Source organism: Notothenia rossii (genome assembly GCF_949606895.1).
Source record: "Notothenia rossii genome assembly, chromosome: 6".
NCBI classification, from domain to species: domain Eukaryota; kingdom Metazoa; phylum Chordata; class Actinopteri; order Perciformes; family Nototheniidae; genus Notothenia; species Notothenia rossii.
In genome coordinates this window covers 53231649-53251875 of record NC_136909.1, presented here as the reverse complement: position 1 = coordinate 53251875, position 20227 = coordinate 53231649, and the positions used below count along the sequence as shown (strand labels likewise).

The following is a 20227-nucleotide window of genomic DNA, read 5'->3' as shown; positions in this document are numbered from 1 at the left end:
TCCAGCAGGTTAAATCAAACTCAAATTATTCTCACAGGCTGTTTTGACAGTATTTGATAGACAGCTGTCAATCACTCATCATGCATATCCCTGCAGCTCACTCTTCATGCAGTCTATTTGTCCCCCTGCCTGTGTGAGGGACAGAGAATAACATCACATCAGAACCCAATCTGTAAATCATCCTCTCACTGGAATCACATTTGCTGCTGGTACTACTGCTACTTATTATTATCAACTTCAGATGCTAGTTATAACCAGGCGTTCAAGGATCACATTTAGATTTTGTTTTAAAATACTTTTTAATATAAATTATTTAGGCTTTGTTTACGGACGTTGTATCAGCATGCAGATAAGAGAACAGAAGTTCCATAATCACAGCTTTGATTTGTGTTGGAATGTTATTTTTTGGACTCAGATTTATCCACTCAGTTGTCTGCTAGCAACTTAAACATTTAAAATTGGATGTTTTTATCAGTATGTATGATGTTGTCATTTGATGCAAACATATGCTTTATTCTGTTTGTGTGTGTGAAACATCCATAAATGTGCTGTACCTTGTTTTACCACTGTTTTCCCCCAAGTAGATCGCAACAAGGTGTTACCAGGTGGGGAACCTCCCTTTCCACCCTGACACGCCCCACCCCACACCCATCCTGTACCCATTCCTTACCCTTTTCCTTGAATCCATCAATGTATTTTTGTGTTATAATTGTTAACTGAGAAACGCCTAAGAGGAAGTGTAACCTGTTGTTTAAGAGTGTGACTAGCCTTCAGTACTGCAACTGCTGCCACACTGACTGATAATGAAGCATCACAGCCACACAGAGAGGGTCATGTTATGTTATGAACAGGGGTGCACATAAGTGGTAAGCAGGTATGCATGCGCGGCAACAATCTGAAATGCGTACCGTCACTTGTCACTAAGCGCATTTGCGTACCGACGTACTTGTGAAGCTTTTCCAGAAGGCGGTTAGATCACCGGACGACAGAGTCGGTGTCCGTGTGCACAGACAGGGCTGCTGTTAAGGTCGGTCTGTACAGCAGCACTGCGCTAAAACAGCTGATCACAACGTTCACACGCTCTGTGGTCACGAAGCTCTGCACTCCACTACCCCCACCACTATTCAACATGTTAAATCGGCCGTCCGTCGGCCACAGGCAGTCGGACAAAGAAATCACTCTGATTGGCTGTTCAGCTAGCGAATCAGTGCATGAGAAGCAAAACGGTTGCTTGAGAATGTCTTCCACAAGCAACACTCCAATGGCTGATAGTTCCAGTACCGCACAAAACATGTTTTCGATGGACAAGAGTGAAAATGGAACGCACACGCTATTTGTTGTTTGTTTAGATCACGCAGTCTGTTCTTCTTCTCTGTCTTCCGGTTGTTGCCTCTTTTGAATGACGAATACACACTACCGCCGCCTGCTGGTTAGGAGAGTTATTACCACTCATGCATGTGCAGTTTATACGTGCTCGGCTGAAGTCTTTGCGGTGTGTTCCAGTGCGACACATGGCCAAAACGCAGGAGAACACGGCGACGAAACAGTCGGCGTCGGCGAGTTCTCTGGTGACTGCTTGGTGTGTCAGGGCCTTTATGTGTAAGGAAGAGTTGAGGTACTTCAAGCATGTTAGAGGATATGGATGTGATATGTTTCAGTCACGTCCAACTGGTTGGAGACCCTAGGTTAGATTTATACCATGCAAGAAGGATAATACAGGACTGTCTCAGAAAATTAGAATATTGTGATAAAGTTCTTTATTTTCTGTAATGCAATTAAAAAAACAAAAATGTCATACATTCTGGATTCATTACAAATCAACTGAAATATTGCAAGCCTTTTATTATTTTAATATTGCTGATTATGGCATACAGCTTAAGAAAACTCAAATATCCTATCTCTAAATATTAGAATATCATGAAAAAGTATACTAGTAGGGTGTTCAACGAATCACTTGAATCGTCTAATTAACTTGAAACACCTGCAAGGGTTTCCTGAGCCTTGAAAAACACTCAGCTTGGTTCAGTAAACTAAATCACAAGTATGGGGAAGACTGCTGATCTGACTGCTGTCCAGAGGACCGTCATTGACACCCTCCATCAGGAGGGTAAGACACAAAAAGAAATTTCTCAAAGAGCAAGCTGTTCACAGAGTGCAGTTTCAAAGCACATCCACAAAAAGTCTGTTGGAAGGGGGAAATGTGGCAGGAAACGCTGCACAACCAAGAGAGATGACCGCAGCCTTAACAGCATTGTGAAGAAGAGTCGCTTCCAGAATTTGGGGGAGCTTCAAAGACAGTGGACTGAAGCTGGAGTCCAGGTATCAAAAGTCACTGTTCACAGACGTGTCCGGGAAATGGGCTACAATAGCCGTATTCCCATGGTCAAGCCACTTCTGAACTCAAGACAACGGAAGAGGCGTCTGACTTGGGCTAAGGAAAAGAAGCACTGGACAGTTGCACAGTGGTCCAAAGTCCTCTTTTCAGACGAAAGCAAGTTTTGTATTTCATTTGGAAGTCAAGGCGCCAGAGTCTGGAGAAAGGCTGGAGAGGAGCAAAATCCAAGTTGCTTGAAATCCAGTGTGAAGTTCCCACAGTCAGCGATGGTTTGGGGAGCCATGTCAGCTGCTGGTGTTGGTCCACTGTGTTTCATCAAGCCCAGAGTAAATGCAGCTGTGTACCAAGAGATTTTAGAGCACTACATGCTTCCGTCTGCTGAAAAGCTCTATGGAGATGAGGAATTCATTTTCCAGCATGATCTGGCACCTGCCCACAGTGCCAAAACCACCAGTAACTGGTGTACTGACCATGGCATTACTGTCCTCGATTGGCCTGCAAATTCCCCTGACCTGAACCCCATAGAGAATATGTGGGGTATTGTGAAGAAGAAGCTGAAAGACACCAGACCCAACAATGCTAATGAGCTAAAGGCCGCTATTGAAGCATCCTGGGCATCCATAACACCTCAGCAATGCCACAGGCTGATTGCCTCCATGCCACGCCGCATTGATGCAGTAATCCGTGCAAAAGGATTCCCAACCAAGTACTGAGTGCATTAATGGACATTTTCAAATGTTTGATTGTGTTTTGCTGTTATAAATCTTTTTTTTTTTACTTGGTCTGAGGAACTATTCTAATTTTTTGAGATAGGATTTTTGAGTTTTCTTAAGCTGTATGCCATAATCAGCAATATTAAAATAATAAAAGGCTTGCAATATTTCAGTTGATTTGTAATGAATCCAGAATGTATGACATTCTTGTTTTTTTAATTGCATTACAGAAAATAAAGAACTTTATCACAATATTCTAATTTTCTGAGACAGTCCTGTATATTTAATCTGGCTTGGGAATACCTACGGATCCTCCAGGTGCAGCTGGAAGACTAACTGCATGCTGCCAATGCAATCTGAACAAAGAAATATTTCATTTTGGTTAAAGAAAAAGTTCTCAGTGAGGAAGAAGCTCAAACTCAATTTTATCGTCATGTTGATAGTGTCACGGCTAGGCAAACCAGTATGAACCCAAAAGCACGACTTGACAAACAAAGTACAAAAGAAAGTATTTACTGAAAAAAGTGGCACTGTGAGCTCTCCGTAGAGGCAACAGGTTAAGGTAACAAAAAACACTCTTACGAGGAAAAGGTTAACATAGTATCAAAAATGCAAAGGATAAAATAAATTCCAAAACTCAGTTCTTAGCTCTTAGCAGAAAAAACATGGACTTCACGCTGGCAACGAACTGGCAATAAGACAAGGGAGACAGAATCTATATATATAGGCAGGCTAAGGGGGAACAGTCGATAATCACAGTGGAGGGAAAACACACAAAGGGAGGAAGTGAGGTAATCTGCAACAAGAAGGAAAGGTTACTACAAAATAAAACAGGATACAAGACTGAACTAAAAACATTAACTTAACAGATTTTACGAGACATAGAAGTACCCCCCCTTCTAGGGACGGCTCCTGACGGCCCAGGCACTTGTGGATGGCGTCGGTAGAAATCGTCAAAAAGATCCTGACCCACAACAAAACTTGATGGAACCCATGAGCATTCTTCAAGCCCATAACCCTCCCATTCAACGAGGAATTGTCTTCCTCTTCCTCTCTTGCGTACCGCCAACAGACGCTTGACTGCATAAACCGGGCCGCCCTCGATCAGTCGGGGGGGTGGTGGGGGTTTGGCTGCTGGGACCAATACACTTTCTTTCACTGGTTTCAGTCTTCCCACATGAAAAGTTGGGTGGACTCTCAGGGACCTGGGAAGACGCAAACGGAAAGACACAGGATTAATAACCTTTGTCACAGGATACGGACCTACAAACCTAGGTGCAAGTTTTCGGGAGACGACGTGAAGAGGAAGATCCTTCGTCGAGAGCCAGACCTTCTGGCCAGGCTTGTACACGGGAGCTGGTCGCCGCCTCTGATCTGCTGCCTTTTTCATTCACTCAGAGTCTCTCATAAGTATTTTGCGAGCGGCACTCCAGATGTGGCGACAACGCCTCACCAGGGCGTGGGCAGAGGGAACCCTGGTCAATGTCTGGCGATGCAGACCTTACACAATTCCAAGAAGCCACTCCAACAGCTATCTTTTCCCCCTGTCTGAGACAATCAGTAGAGCATTCCTCCCCCCACCCTTTAATCTTACCAGAACGCCAATCAATGTTTGGATTGTGTTTCCTCAACCAGGGAAAACCCAATATGACGGGGTGTTGAGCTGAGTTAAACAAGTGAAAGGATAGGAGTTCCCTATGATTATCGATGACAATTTCTAAGGGTTCAGTCTTATGAGTTATCTTGAAAAGCAATCTGCCGTCCAAGGCGCTGGCCTGTAGAGGCTGGGTCAACAGTTCGGTCTTGACTTTTAACTCATTAGCTAACCCCCAGTCCATCAGACTCTCATCTGCCCTTGAATCTATTAATACCCCTTGAGTTAATGTTATAGTAGCTAAATGTACCTAGGCCCTGGTCAGGACGCGAGAAGGGAAACCAGAGGCAGAGAGTTGGCTCACCAGCGCCATCCTCTTCCCTGGTGAGCCTGCCCTTTTAGTGGACAGGCTGGTAGCATGTGACCTCGTTATCCGCAGTAGAAACACAGCCCCTCTAGAAGACGGCGACGCCGCTCCTCAGCTGACAGCTTTGCATGTACCAGCTGCATGGGTTCCTCCGATGAGCTGGGGGGTGCAGTCCTCTGTGATGACGGTGGGGCTTGACGAGGGAAGAATCTCTCAGATGAGGGAGGCGAGGTGGAGTGCCCTCCGTGGTAGACGTTGGCGGAAACAGCTCCAAGTTTCTCCTTTCTTCTCTCAGTAAGGCGATTAGCGGAATTCAATGGCATAGTCTGCAACAGTGTGATTACCTTGTTTAAGCTTGGATAGAACTCGGGCTGCCTCTCTGCCAGGAGAAGTGTGGTCAAAAATCCTTCTTAAATCAATCAATCAATGTTTATTTATATAGCCCAATATCACAAATGTTACATTTGTCTCAGTGGACTTCACAGTGTGTACAGAATATCAGTATGACAATACGACACCCTCTCTGTCCTTATACCCTCACATCGTACAAGGAAAAACTTCCAGAGAAAACCCCACAGTTTAAAGGGGAAAATGGGAGAAACCTCAGGGAGAGCAACAGAGGAGGGATCCCTCTCCCAGGACGGACAGACGTGCAATAGATGCCGTGTGTAAATCAAAAAGATAATACATTTACAACATAGGTAGTCCAAATATTTGGAAATGCATGTGTCAATAATAAGAATATGAATCCACGAGGATGTCATCAATCATGTGGGAGCCATAAGGGAAGTAGCATGGTGAGAGTCTGGCAGGACCACAGAGACATGTTCAGCCACGACTCGAAGTCCAGGACCCAGATCCAGTGCTCAGGATAGAGGATCCAGGACACACGACCACAGCAACAGGATTAGCCTCGACTCAGGATCCCGGCGTATATATGGACACAAAAAAGAGATTTGGGGGAAACTGGGTTGATCAGAACATGAGAGTACACAGGTACAAACAGCCAGAAAGACGGAGTAAGGTGCCCCCCCCAACAGTCCAAGCCTATAGCAGCTAAACTAACGTGTCTACATACATGCACTCCCTTAGGATAGGTTGAGGGAAAAGGGTAGCAAGTAAGAAGTAGGAAACAGAGGTGGAGAGGCACACACAGGGAAAAAGGTCCCCATTGGAACCTGAGTTTGTCAGAGGTAGGAGTAGGTCAGTGACTACGTTCCACACTCCCCGGCCGGGCTAGGCGTTCTCTGCAACCTGTTACCCTCTAATAAACCTTGAGAGGTCATAGAGGGGAAAGGTTTGGATAAAGTTATATAAGATCTAAGTTTTTAGGATTTAAGTGAAAGAGTAAGAACTAAAATGTATAGGTGAAGAGGCACAACGTATCTACGTCAATGCACTCTTATTAGATTATTTCATTTTATCACTATAAGCTTTATCAAAAAGGAAGGTCTTCAGCGTACTCAAACTGGAAGCTGATTCGACAAATGTGGAGCTTGATAAGAAAAGGCTCTGGCTCCCATTGTACTTTTAGAGACTCTAGGAACAACCAACAACCCTGCATTCTTGGAACGCAATGCCCTAATAGGACAGTAGGGTATAATGAGTTCTTTAAGGTAAGATGGCCCCTGCCCATTAAGGGCTTTGTAGGCGAGAAGAAGAATTTTAAATTCTATCCTGTGTTCTATAGGGAGCCAGTGTAAGGCAGCCAGAACAGGAGTAATGTGGTCCCTTTTCCTAACTCTGGTTAGTACACGAGCCGAAGCAAACAGTCAGTAAACATCTGAAAAGAACCACAGACTTGCGAGTCCCTTGACCACTCGACCGTTGCCCATGCTGCCGCCCGTCCAGTAAGGTGAGGGACCAGAAAAGCAACCTTAGACCGTTCCGTGGGGAACGCCGCAGGCTGGTGTTGAAAGTGTAGGTCACATTGCACCATGAAGGGACGACAGCCATCAGATTCCCCGGAAAACTTCTCTGGAGGGGCCAGACGGATTGAAGAGGCAAACAGGGCTACAGGATAAGCTGGGGACACTCCAGAGGCCACTGGAGGCTGGGGTGAGGGTACTGTCCCACTATGTGGATCTGCTCGGCCAGGTGATTAACTTGTGTGGTTACGGAGAACTCAAAACCCTTTTGGTTTCCAACAAGATCCTTAACTCCCTGTTGAATGGCAGACATCTGCTCCTCTTGTTCGTTCAAACGTCTCCCCTGAAAGCGAAGGGCAGCTTGCAGCTGTTCTGAGTCGGCTGGGTCCATTTTACTGGCCAGTTCGTACTTTCACGGCTAGGCAAACCAGTATGAACCCAAAAGCACGACTCGACAAACAAAGTACAAAAGAAAGTATTTACTGAAAAAAGTGTCACTGTGAGCTCTCCGTAGAGGTAACAGGTTAAGGTAAAAAAAACACTCTTATGAGGAAAAGGTTAACATAGTATCAAAAATGCAAAGGATAAAGTAAATTCCAAAACTCGCTTCTTAGCTCTTGGCAGAAAAAACATGGACTTCACGCTGGCAGTCTGGCACATGGGACTAAATGAACTAGCAACAAGACAAAGGAGACAGAATCTATATATAGGCAGGCTAAGGGGGAACAGGTGCAGACAATTATGGCGGAGTTGACAATCAAAGGGAGGAAGTGAGGTAATCTGCAACAGGAAGGAAAGGTTACTACAAAATAAAACAGGATGCAAGACTGAACTAAAAACATTAACTTAACAGATTTTACGAGACATAACAGATAGGGTGTAAATACACTAAATCTTATGGTGTGGTCAAATGAAAGTACTGTGGTAAAGTATAAATAACCTGATTTAAAACAATAAAAACATACATAGAGTTCTGCTCCATATCTAACTTTTCCAATCTTTCCCATCTTCTCTGTAGACAAGGTAACAACAGAGTTCTTGAGTGTATTCCTGGTGGGGGAGGGCAGGCTTCAAACTAACATAAATGTTTCCTTTCTTTTTTTCTGGAAATTGGAAAGGGTTTTTTCAAATACTACGACACCACACAGGATATTTCTGTCTATCCATGACAAAAAAAGTGTTAACTCAGAGAAAAGTCACTCTAACCCGTTTCCTTGGCTCTGTGGTTTGATCATATTCAATAGTGTTTACTCCCAAATCAGACATTGATTTAAATAATGCTGAAATCTGATGGAGTCAAAGGAGATATTTCAGATTGATTTAGCATCTGGGCCCAGCCCGCTCAAACCAATAAAAGGAGCGCAAACTTAAACATAAAACACAGAAATGTGACGTTAAAGAAGCAACTGTTGGCAGGAAAACTGTTTCTACATGTAGGATCACTCCTGGTAACAAGCTTATTGAAATTATAGGTTTACAAGGACAAATACACTTTTAGTATTGTAGGGACTTTGACAGGATTGACATAAAGCCTTAGTGTTAGAATATCTTAGTAAAAATAAAATAAATATTAGACAGATAGTTGGAGAAATGGTAACATGACAGCTCATGAGAAAGAAAACACTAACTGTAGTGGAACTTCAAATGATGAATTGCATGAGATTTCATACTTACTTGTTCATACTTACTTGTTCATTTAAACCAGGAAAGCATACAACAAATCACACATACTGCACAGCGTGTCTTTAAGATTTCTTTCCTCTAATATTCATTCAAGTGAATATAGTAATATATTTTAACCTCATCTTTCATTTCTTGTTTTGTTTTGGAGACACCATCAAGCAGTCTCATTCAGGTTTTTAATTATTCTCTTACACAACGGTCTAGAAATAAACGCTAGTCATTCCGTCACTGCAAACTAAATAAAAAGTACACATAATGTTAAAGTTGTTGTTTGTATAACTGTGTTTTCCTTCCACAGGGGGACCAAAGGCAAAGACATCAGCACCATCAAGTCACTGAGAGTTCTCCGAGTGCTCAGGCCTCTCAAGACCATCAAACGTCTGCCGAAACTCAAGGTTCTGCTGCAGTGCTGACTTTGGTTTATTTTGATATTTTAACCAGGTTAGCAGGGCTTTGATAAAGAGAAGGCATTTTGTAGACCCTCCAGAAAAACGCAATTCTGCGATCGCAGAATTTACCGCATAATCAGCAAAATGGCGCAGATTTTTAAAAGGCCGCATATTTATCAAAAGGACGCATAATCCCCGCATTTTTCCACACAAAGTTGAGAAAAAAACAAAAAAAAAGTTAAATCGTCTTGACGTGACGTCATCAGCTCGCACATACAGTGTAAACAACACTGTACAGAGTGAACATGTGGAGCTCACACAACAGAGAAAACACCAAGATGAAAAAATCTAATCCATCTCATTTACCAACGAACATTTCTACTAAAGACCGGGCAAAAAGTGGGGGGAAACAATTCTGCACCCCGTGCGACTGTGTGTTGGAGCATAAGAGAAAATCGACGGTGACGACCCACTTTGATTCTTTCACACATTCGAAAATGCTTTCTGCTGCTGCGGACAAGAAAGCCAAACAACTCACGTTCACCAAGGCATCAACCTCCAAAACCCTTTTGAGGGCTACAAGAAACGAAGTGAGTAGTCTACAAGATTGAAGCTGGTCAGATAACGAACGAGTAAATGAAAACAGAATGAGGCGGAGAAGTGTGTGGGGGGGGGGGTGTGTGTGTGTGTGTGTGTGAGATTAAAATAGCCCAATTGCTTTTACAATAGATAAACATTGAATGTGTTTAATTGAATAGTAAAGGGTTTTAACGTTAGTGGCGGGTTTTGTGTGAGAGAGAATAAATAAGACAGCCCAATATTTAAAAAAATTGTTATTCTTTTTTATTTAGCATATTTCGCAACTTTCCGCATATTTCGCAACTTCTCGCAATTTCACCGCATAAAATCACATAAAAACCCTGCATGTTTAATCGCATAATTAAGGATTTAAGCCCGCATAATCAAGGAATTTAGCCCGCATAATCAAGGAATTTAGCCCGCATAATCAAGGATTTTTGCCCGCGTTTTTCTGGAGGGTCTAATTTTGTCTACAGCAGGCTGCTGCTGTTTTTAGCAAAGAAGAGGAAATTGTGTGAAAGGCAAACAACAGAGTAGCAGTGCCTGCACAATACTGGATGTATATGTAATAATAATGAGAAAGTCCTGTATATTCAGAAATGATGTTCTACCTTATCTCCTAAACAAATAGTGTGTTTGCTTCTGTGTGTCCTCAGGCGGTGTTCGACTGTGTAGTCAATTCTTTGAAGAACGTGCTGAACATCCTCATTGTTTACATCCTCTTCATGTTCATCTTTGCCGTCATCGCAGTTCAACTGTTCAAAGGGAAATTCTTCTTCTGCACAGACGAGTCCAAGGGCCTGGAGAAAGACTGCAAGTCGGTCTACAATCCCCTCCTCCTCATTCCTTATCTCAGAAACATTGAAATTGTCAATATTGTAGCATTTGTGCTGACCCTGTTCCTTACTAACCCCACTCAGTGTTATTTATGACTTTATGTCTTCCAGAGGACAGTTCCTGGACTATGACACAGAGGAGGTGGCGGCGATGCCCAGGGAGTGGAGGAAGTATGAGTTCCATTATGACAATGTGCTGTGGGCCTTCCTGACCCTCTTCACTGTCTCCACTGGGGAGGGCTGGCCAACGTAGGTGCAGCTCGATTCATTCCTTTAGGTTGACGCTTTGTCTTCTCCCAGATTATCTAACCCTAACCCTCTTCTCGTTGTTTACTCGTGTCTGCCACTTTTGATTCAATAAAAAAAAATTGGTTACTGACAAGCTGTTCTTCTTCTCCCTCTGGACTGAGGGCAGACTGGCTCTACAGAGACTCGCTGTCGCCTCTAGAGGACATGGGGTGTTACACACAGGACGGGCTAGCATTTTAAATCTAGTAGACTCCTCTCGACCACAATACATAGACGTCTATTTCGTAAAACTGTAACCTCTTCACATGTTGATAATGTTAATTTATTTTGTGAATATTTAAACTTTAATTCAGGCCATATCTTACATATTGCCTTTTAACCCTGTAAGGCCCACGGTTGTAATTTTCCAACATCACTTTAAGCTATCCTAAAAAAGTCAGTAAATGTTTTGCTTTTTTAAAAGACTGCATTTACATAGTCAAAAGGTCCTTTTGTTCAGCCTCACAATGCTATTGTGTATTAAATGTGTTTATTGAAGATTGAAGATTCAACTTATTGTCATTACGTAGTATACAGTAGGTACTATGTAACAAAATGGTTTCTTTGCCTTTGACCCATCCTAGTGTTAGGAGCAGTGGGCTGCCATTTTGTAGGTCCTGCCCTCTGGCCATACACTCACACAACTTCTGAATCTTCAAACGAGCAACATCTCTTTGTTTTATTGGACTGGATTTTTCAGATTCAAGTAAGTAAAATGCCTCAAATATTTTTTTGTGTGATTATTGTTGCAATATTAGTACATACCTGGGTCAGTGTGGTAGTCAAAATAGCATGTGCACCTTACACATGGACATTGCCCTTCTGTTCACATATGGAAATAAAACACTAATAGAAATATAATGTCTTTGATAATTCACTATAACTAAGTTCTAAATGTGGCCTCTGTTAAGATGTTGAATTAAGACCAGAACTGAATAAATTAATACATTATTTCTGATAGCAGTATGTGAAATTATATCTGTAGCAATATTTTAAACTCTACTTGTATCTTATCAGTTAATGAGTTACAAAAATACATTTAACTCTGGTTCTGGCAGAAACAGTTCTTTATGAGAAGTGTTGGGACACTTGGATGTATCCCTTTTAGTATGATAATTAGCTTGTTATCATTAGCCAGACAGCATTGTGTGACTTGTTGAACTGGTTTACCTGCATGTGTCGGTGTAGGTATTCCTTTTATTATGATAATAGGCTAAGCCAGACAGATGAACACTTGTCCCACCACCCTATCTATTCCTTCAGGTAATCTATTACAATATGATAAGCATATGTGTTATTGATGCATATTTATTAATTCATTTTTCCATTTCAGAATGCCACCAGCAAAGAGAGGTCCTCGATTCAGTGTGCAGGATGTGATGCCATCCAAAAAGGAGAAAGTGATTTTGAGATGGAATCAGAGGGCAGTGACACTGCTATGAGTGAAGAAGAGGTAGATGCCTGTGGACAAGTGGACAAAGAAAACCAACAACCCAACTAGCCAGTGATTATGTGGACATCGAGCCCCAACCAAATAAACACACCAAGCCCTGTGACAGGTATCGCTGGCTGAAAAAATATTTTATCAGTCCCAATACTGATTTGTCTGGTCCAGATATCACAGAGGATGTAATTTTACACAAAGACGCAATGCAGCAAGTGTGACGTCCGTCTGGTGCTTTTCTGACGACAGGAACTGTTTTTGGGACTACCATTGTATTCATATTTAATAAATGACTATTCATAACAAATATGACAGATGTGTGATTATTATTCATGCTATATACTGATATAGGGCTAAGTAAGCAATCAATCCTGCAAATGAACCCTTAGTTGTTCAATATATTTATTCAGACAATGTGAGTAGAAATACAGAAAATTCTCCTCCCGCCAACGTTGCAATATTACAACATTTCCCTAAAAACTTACCAAAACGTAAACAATTTGAAAACGCTTTTATTTCTGCCCCAGAGGCTCCCTACAACAACATCTGAAAGGTCAAAACAAAAATTCTAATGTTTTTCTATATTTGGGCTTCACAGGGTTAAAGGTCAGTCCACCTTCAGTGGCTACACTCGGCAGCTCCCTGTCCTCTTTCACCATTTGCATCGAGGCAGAAGTTACTATGGCGACAGGGGATGTGCTTTTATTTTTATTTGACAAGTTGCAGGTTAATTATTATTTTAAAGTTCTTCAAATATTTCGTTTTTAAAGCCAAATCTTTTTAGTTTAGAACAGCTTCCTGCCGCTGCTCATGGAAGCAATGCTAATGTTAGCATTAATGCTGGGAGCCTAAAGATCAAAAACAATGAGCGGAAACTTAGAAATGATAAGATTAGGTACTTTTTTGTCCCAGGGAGCTACTGTGCAACAGCTGCATTAAACCTAAAACATATTGTGGCCAAAGCCCCATTAAAATAACATTCAGAGAAGAAAATATGTAAATATTGCACATGACTGGCAAGACGAATCATTAATCATTTACATGTGCGGTTACAAAATGACAGATATAGTTCTAGTTTTGTTAGGGTATTCCTACCTTGGAGAATAACCCTGCAGGCTGTGTGTCACTCTGTCTCATTCCCTGGTGTGTGTGCTCTCCTCTCTTACAGGGTCTTGAAGCATTCTGTGGACGCTACCTTTGAAGACAAGGGCCCCAGTCCAGGCTACAGGATAGAAATGTCCATCTTCTATGTGGTGTATTTCGTGGTCTTCCCTTTCTTTTTTGTCAACATCTTCGTTGCTCTGATCATCATCACCTTCCAGGAGCAGGGAGACAAGGCCATGTCTGAGTGCAGCTTGGAAAAGAATGAGGTAAAGCAGAAAGACGATGTCATCTGGACAGTCTGAATCCAGTCTGAATCCCGCGCACACTACTGTAATCACTATCTCCATCATCAGGTTTACCTAATTTCGCCTTTTTTTTTGCTGGATATTCTCAAATGTTATGAACAGATTTTCTTAAAACATTGAAGAAAGGCTTGTGATAAAGAAGCCTGAGGAGCTCATATATACTGAGGCACAACCAACATGTCTTAAACATTTTTGCAGACAAAGGTTTTGCTTATTGGTTTTATGGAGGTGTGATAAGTGTCTGTATTAGAGATAATGTAGAATTACCTCATTTTTAAATGTTGACAGTGAGCACATTTACTTTAGCACAGCACAGTGAAAACACATTGATAAAGCCATTTAAGAAATTCTCGTTACATTTTGTGAATTGAAAAAAAAAAGCAGCTGGGACTAGAATGTTTGTTCGCTTATTGGTAATCAACCAAGACTGGGGTTTGCACACAGACAGTGAAGCAGAGCTGTGCTTTCTGTTCCAGAGGGCTTGTATTGACTTTGCCATAAATGCCAAACCTCTGACCCGCTACATGCCCCAGAACATGCAATCCTTCCAGTACAGGATGTGGAAGTTTGTGGTCTCACCTCCATTTGAGTACTCCATCATGATCATGATTGCCCTCAACACTGTGGTGCTTATGATGAAGGTAAGAACTTATGAGTTGGATATTTTTAACCAACATAATGCTAAATGTATGTTGTTTGTTAGGCCTTTTTGAATGTTATATGGAGTCAGTCCTGGATTCAGTAGCTCGTGAAAGTAACATCTTGACGCTTTGAGACATATGCTAAGTTTGTTCCCTGATACCTTTCCCACGTCTGCACAGTAAATATGAAGCAATTGCCAGAAGCTATTTCATTAGCATAAAGCCTGGTGGAAACAGCTAGCCAAGCTCTGTATAAAGGTAAAAACATGTTTAAAACCTAGAATGAGATGATGGCCATCCACATGCTTTCTGTAGCTTCATACAGTATGCACTGAACAAACTGAAACAATGACTTCAATTAAATGTATTCTGTCAACACATTTTGCATAACTGTATTAGGTTAGTTGAAAGCAATAATATTAAGTTGAACCTAATATGTTTTGTTTAAATATTATATTATTGCTTTCAAAACTCTGTTGACATAATACATTTCATTAAAGTCTACATTTAGGTTTTTCAGTGAGGGAACTGGGATCAGTGTGGTGTTCATTACCTTGCTCAAGGGCACCATTGCAGTGCCTACGACGTGAACCGGCACCTCTCAAAGTACCGGTTCACATCAAATAAGAGTTTTCCAAAATGCCAAAACAATAAATAAAATATATTACTCCAACATGTCAGCAAGATAACTTTATATGACGTTGTCTTTCAGTTCCATGGAGCTCCAGACTTTTATGAAGCGATGCTAAAGAACCTCAACATCGTCTTCACCACTCTCTTTTCTCTGGAGTGTATCCTCAAGATCATTGCTTTTGGTCCATTGGTGGGTAATATCAATGAAACAACGTTACAAACTCTGAGTAATGAATCACAACTAATGATTTTCAACTTTTGCTTCTCAGAACTACCTAAAGGATGCCTGGAACATGTTTGACTTTGTCACAGTGTTGGGCAGCATCACTGACATCCTGGTGACTGAAATCAATGTAAGAGCAGCCCAATAATTAGAAAGAAATCCTGTTTGTTCAGCAGCCCGTTATCCAGAAAACAGATGCCTATTGTTCCAAAGACCCATTGCTCCAAAAACACACTAGTCCAACAAACAGTAGTGACTTGTTATTATGCAAATTGACTGAAGTTTTTTCATATTAAGGCGAATTACATAATAGGAAAAATGCCACCCTACAAAGTCCCTATAGCCTCTGATTGGCTAGGCACTTTATCGGTTGAGTTGGTATAGTTTATGCCTGAGGGGTTTGTTTATGTGCAGGATAAAACATCTGGGGAGGACAACAAGAAGCAGAGTTGGGCAGTGCAAGGAAAATAATATGAATATTGGATCAGGAAAGTCACAATCCTTCTCTTGTGGAGTGTTTGTTTCAGTGCGGTGTGTAATCAGAGCTATCAGGCCTTGGGAGCAATGGTCGGTTGCTTTAGTTGCTGTCACATGAATGCCCTTTGTTTTTTGACAGCCTTGATATCTTTCCAGACACTCTGTGGACCTGCATACATGTGTGTACTGTGAAGTAGCTTTTGACTGATTTACATGTGTGTATTTGGTGAGCTGTATCAGTTTATGTTGGGCAATATGACTGTTCCTGTTCTCCCGCCTCTCCGTCCTCTCTCCTCACCTCCCTCTGTTATCTCTCGCTCTCTCTGTTTTATCCCTCTGTCTGTCTGTCTGTCTGTCTGTCTGTCTGTCTGTCTGTCTGTATCTCTCTTTCGCTCTCTCTCTCTCTCTCGCTCTACGTTTCCATCTTGTCAACTGTCCTCCCTGGTGATGCCATGCCCTGGTCCCAAATCACTAGACTACGGTGAGTGACTTTGCCTGCTCTTTAGCTTGCCTTCTTTCTTATTTAATATATAAACAAGATATGATATGATCTATAGATCAGGCTATGAATGATACATGAACAAATCTCTCTGTGTAAACCATCAGAATATAGATAGTGATTGGACTACAACAGTAAGTGCTACTGAAGCAGAGAATTCAGACTTTTTGAGAAGATAGCCTTTAAACATATGAAATGTAGACACTGCAGGTGCATTTTTAACTAATATCTGTTGACAGGGAAAATCCCCAGATGCCATGCCTGAGGGGGCTTTATTCCCCATTGTGTCAGTCTTTTTACATCAGGAAGTGAATTGACTTATTAATATATTTTGTCAAGCCATCATTGCAAAGATAAAAAGGTGTCTTGCAAACCTGTCTTTCTTATCATGAATTGCTGATGACATCAGAGGGGTTACTTTCTCAGAATGGACAAAGCTCCTCCAGCTTCTGATGTTCAAATGCACCTTGAGGCCCAAAGCAGGAGATGGTTTGTTTATCCTCATATCGTTGAGTGTCCAGTTAGATGAATAGAACATCAGATGTGCTCTGTGTGTAGTGTAGATTTATGTCTGCCCTGTTTTACAATAAAGGAAAGACTCACAAAGTTTGGTAAGAAATCCCTTTTTGTTTCCACAGACTGTTTCTTTTGTGATATTACAAGGGAGTAACATCAAGCGAAATCTTAAACTTAAAAGAATAGAAGATTTTATTTCCAATCACGTACATTGAAATGTCTTTTAGCCCCTGTCACACTGTCCTGAAATTGACACCCGATGGACACACGAATATGGAATTGTGAATTTTGCACGAAGATGGCCCCGAACCACACACAAAGGCAACATTTACATTACATTTAAGACATACAACTGTAACGAAAGTAACAAAAACGATTATGTGTGAATTGTATGTTAGGATACTGTACTGATATTTTCAGAATTTGTTCTTTACTTTATCCGTCTTTATATGTAGAAGATATTAAGTTTTCTCCGTAATGTTGTTTCCATAGCAACAACAACTTCCTGTCAACTTGCCTTCAAAATAATATATTATATCCTTTTCAGTTTCACAGAACAAAAATTGGCTTATTTACATAATATGTTTACATGATTTTGTTGTGCAATAAAACAACCCGATGGACACACGATAAAGAAAATGTTCAAATTCAGCTCTGATCGTAACAACATTGGGACATTCGTGAGGGCATCTTAAGCCATCGGCAGCAACTTCGTGAGCGGTGGCAAAATCTTTGGCATGCCAAAAAGATTTCGAAAGACCTTGCGAAGGTTCATTTTCGTGTTGAATTCGTGTGTCAATTTTGCCCTTCGTAAGGCCATCGTGAGAGCATCTTTTTATCATCGGTGCCATCGGGCATTCGCCCCGATCAGAGTGAGGGCGAATGCCCGATGGCACCGATGATAACAAGATGCTCTCACGATTTGACAAGATGCCCTCACGAGTGCCTTACGAAGTTGCCGCTCACAAAGTTGCTGCCGGAGCCTGAGAAACTCCACCAGCAGTCATACGATGGCTTAAGATGCCCTCACGAATGGCCCGATGTTGTTACGATCAGAGCCGAATTTGAACATTTCCTTAATCGTGTGTCCATCAGGTGTCAAGTTCGGGACAGTGTGACAGGGGCTTTAAGGAGTGATCTCTGGGCCATGATACAGATTTATATCAGCTCCTGGAAAATAGAGAGTCAGGATTGGTAAATTGAGAAGGCTTTCTCAACCCATGACACAGAATATTGTAGAATCATAGTTAGAGTATGTATAGAGTAATAACTGAACAGATAACCAGCTGAGGTGACTTTAATAAGCGCTAGTAAGGCTGTGTTCAGTGAGGGATCCTAGTATGTGGTTGATAATGGTTTGATGTCGTCTTTCTAACAGGACAGGCTGCTGAACCTGAGCTTCCTGAGATTGTTCAGAGCAGCCCGGCTCATCAAGCTGCTGAGACAGGGCTACACCATCCGCATCCTGCTCTGGACCTTTGTCCAGTCCTTCAAGGTGCTCACACACCTGCACTTTTACACACTCACACACTCACATGAGGAAAAATACATAAGTAAAATACATTTAATATCAAAGTGTGGGTCGTCGTTTGAAGGAGGTAAGAACAGGGTTGGTGGATGGGTCAAACAAACACAGGACATTTTCACTGTTCATGTCTCATGTAAAACCAAAAGTCAACATTGACTTATTTTTTAAGTTCTCTTTCTTTAGGAACACATTTGAGAATGCATATTTGCTGTATGGGAACATTGTTTTTAAGAGACAGGGTGGACATATGTGTTTGTCAGGCCTATGTGTGTTTGTGAAATAATAATGGAGGGATAGTAAAGCAATTTGTCTTCTTTTACTGCACTCAAAGATTCCTGTCTGGAATGTGTAAATGTGTTCTTGTTTTCCTGTTTCCTGTTTTCTTTCCCCCAGGCCCTGCCTTATGTTTGCCTTCTGATTGCTATGCTGTTCTTCATCTATGCCATCATTGGGATGCAGGTGGGTGATGCTGTGCTCGCGGAGGTCATGATATTCATGTTGTGGTTTACCATTCCTAATAAAAAAAAGGAACACAGTATATCCATTTCCCTCACTGTCTCTGCTGTAGGTGTTTGGCAACATTGCGATGAATGAGGACACAGCTATTAATCACCACAACAACTTCCGCACTTTTCTCCAAGCTCTCATGCTGCTGTTCAGGTATAACAAGCTTTATTATAATTGACGTATATATCACAAGCACTTTGGATAACTTTTACACTTATGGACAGTTTATGAAGACATTTACACTTGCACTTTCTGCAAAATATACTTACCGTATTTTCCGGACTATAAGTCGCACTTTTTTTCCTAGTTTGGCTGGTCCTGCGACTTATAGTCAGGAGCGACGTATATATGTTTTAAATGTCAATTCATGCTGACTGACATGAACCGTCTACAGCCACCAGAGGGCGCTCTAGGCTTGTGACAACTATATGCTGCCCCTGTACCACCGAAAAAAATAACATTAACATTAAAAGAAAAGAAAGACTGAACAAAATCGAAATGCCTCCAAAAAGAAAATCGTATGCTGCAGATTACAAACTGCAGGTTGTGAAATATGCATCCGAAAACGGCAATAGAGCAGCAGAGAGAAAGTTTGGAGTCAACGAGAAACTTGTGAGAGACTGGAGAAAAGCAGAGGTTGCTCTTGCCGCCATGAAAAAAACAAAAAAAGCGAATCGCGGGCTGAGGGCGAGATGGCCAGAGCTGGAGGAACGACTATATAGATGGGTTTTAGAGCAACGTGCTGCCGGGAGAGGCATGTCAACGGTGCATGTACGTCTCCACGCCCTGGCAGTTGCCAAAGACATGAATATAAACGACTTCAGAGGCGGGCCGTCCTGGTGTTACCGTTTCATGCAACGGAACCGGCTCTCTATCAGAGCACGGACAACTGTATGTCAGAAACTGCCAGCAGATTTTCAGGCCAAGATCGACAGTTTCCGTGAGTTTGTTGCAAAGCAGGTGACTGAACACAACGTGTCACCGGATCACATTATAAACATGGATGAAGTCCCCCTCACGTTTGACATCCCCATGGGCCGAAGTGTCGCAGAGAAAGGGCAGAAAAGTGTGAATATAGTGACAACTGGTCATGAGAAATCACACTTCACCGTGGTGCTTGCATGTTGTGGAGACGGATCGAAATTACCACCGATGGTCATTTTCAAGCGCAAAACCATGCCAAAAGACGACTTCCCCCCCACAATTGCCGTGGCCGTGAATGAAAAAGGATGGATGGATACAGAAATGATGAATGTTTGGCTTACAAAGTGCTACACTAAGCGTCCCGACGGCTTCTTTAAAACACGCAAAGCCCTGCTTGTGATGGACAGTATGCGAGCGCACATAACGCAACTGTTCAAAGATAAAATAAAAGCTTGCAACTCCATACCTGTCATCATCCCTGGAGGCTTAACAAAAGTACTCCAGCCACTCGACATCTCCGTGAACCGGAGCTTCAAGGCTGTCTTGCGTCGCCTGTGGGAGGAGTGGATGGTGGATGGAGAGCACAGCTTCACGGCAACGGGAAGGATGCGCCATGCAACTTTCCAGCAAGTCCTTGGATGGATCGACAAAGCATGGACTTCTGTGACAACCGAAACCATACTGTCCGGATTCAGAAAGGCTGGGATAACGGGAAATAATGCTGCGTCTGACGACAGCCCCGCAGAAGAGGAGACAGTGCTTCGTCTTCCTCCG

General features: G+C 42.1%; 1 protein-coding gene across 1 annotated transcript in view; it reads left to right on the top strand.

The window, feature by feature from the left end:
• LOC307044614 (voltage-dependent N-type calcium channel subunit alpha-1B-like) overlaps positions 1-20227 on the top strand; it is a 576385-nt gene that overhangs the window by 425388 nt on the left and 130770 nt on the right. Inside the window, exons 28-37 of the mRNA XM_079689925.1 lie at positions 8859-8955; positions 10185-10345; positions 10476-10613; positions 13265-13466; positions 13982-14146; positions 14859-14969; positions 15049-15132; positions 17873-17989; positions 18416-18481; positions 18591-18682. Of these exons, the coding sequence (XP_079546051.1) occupies positions 8859-8955; positions 10185-10345; positions 10476-10613; positions 13265-13466; positions 13982-14146; positions 14859-14969; positions 15049-15132; positions 17873-17989; positions 18416-18481; positions 18591-18682 (1233 nt within the window). The remainder of the gene's footprint in view (positions 1-8858; positions 8956-10184; positions 10346-10475; positions 10614-13264; positions 13467-13981; positions 14147-14858; positions 14970-15048; positions 15133-17872; positions 17990-18415; positions 18482-18590; positions 18683-20227) is intronic.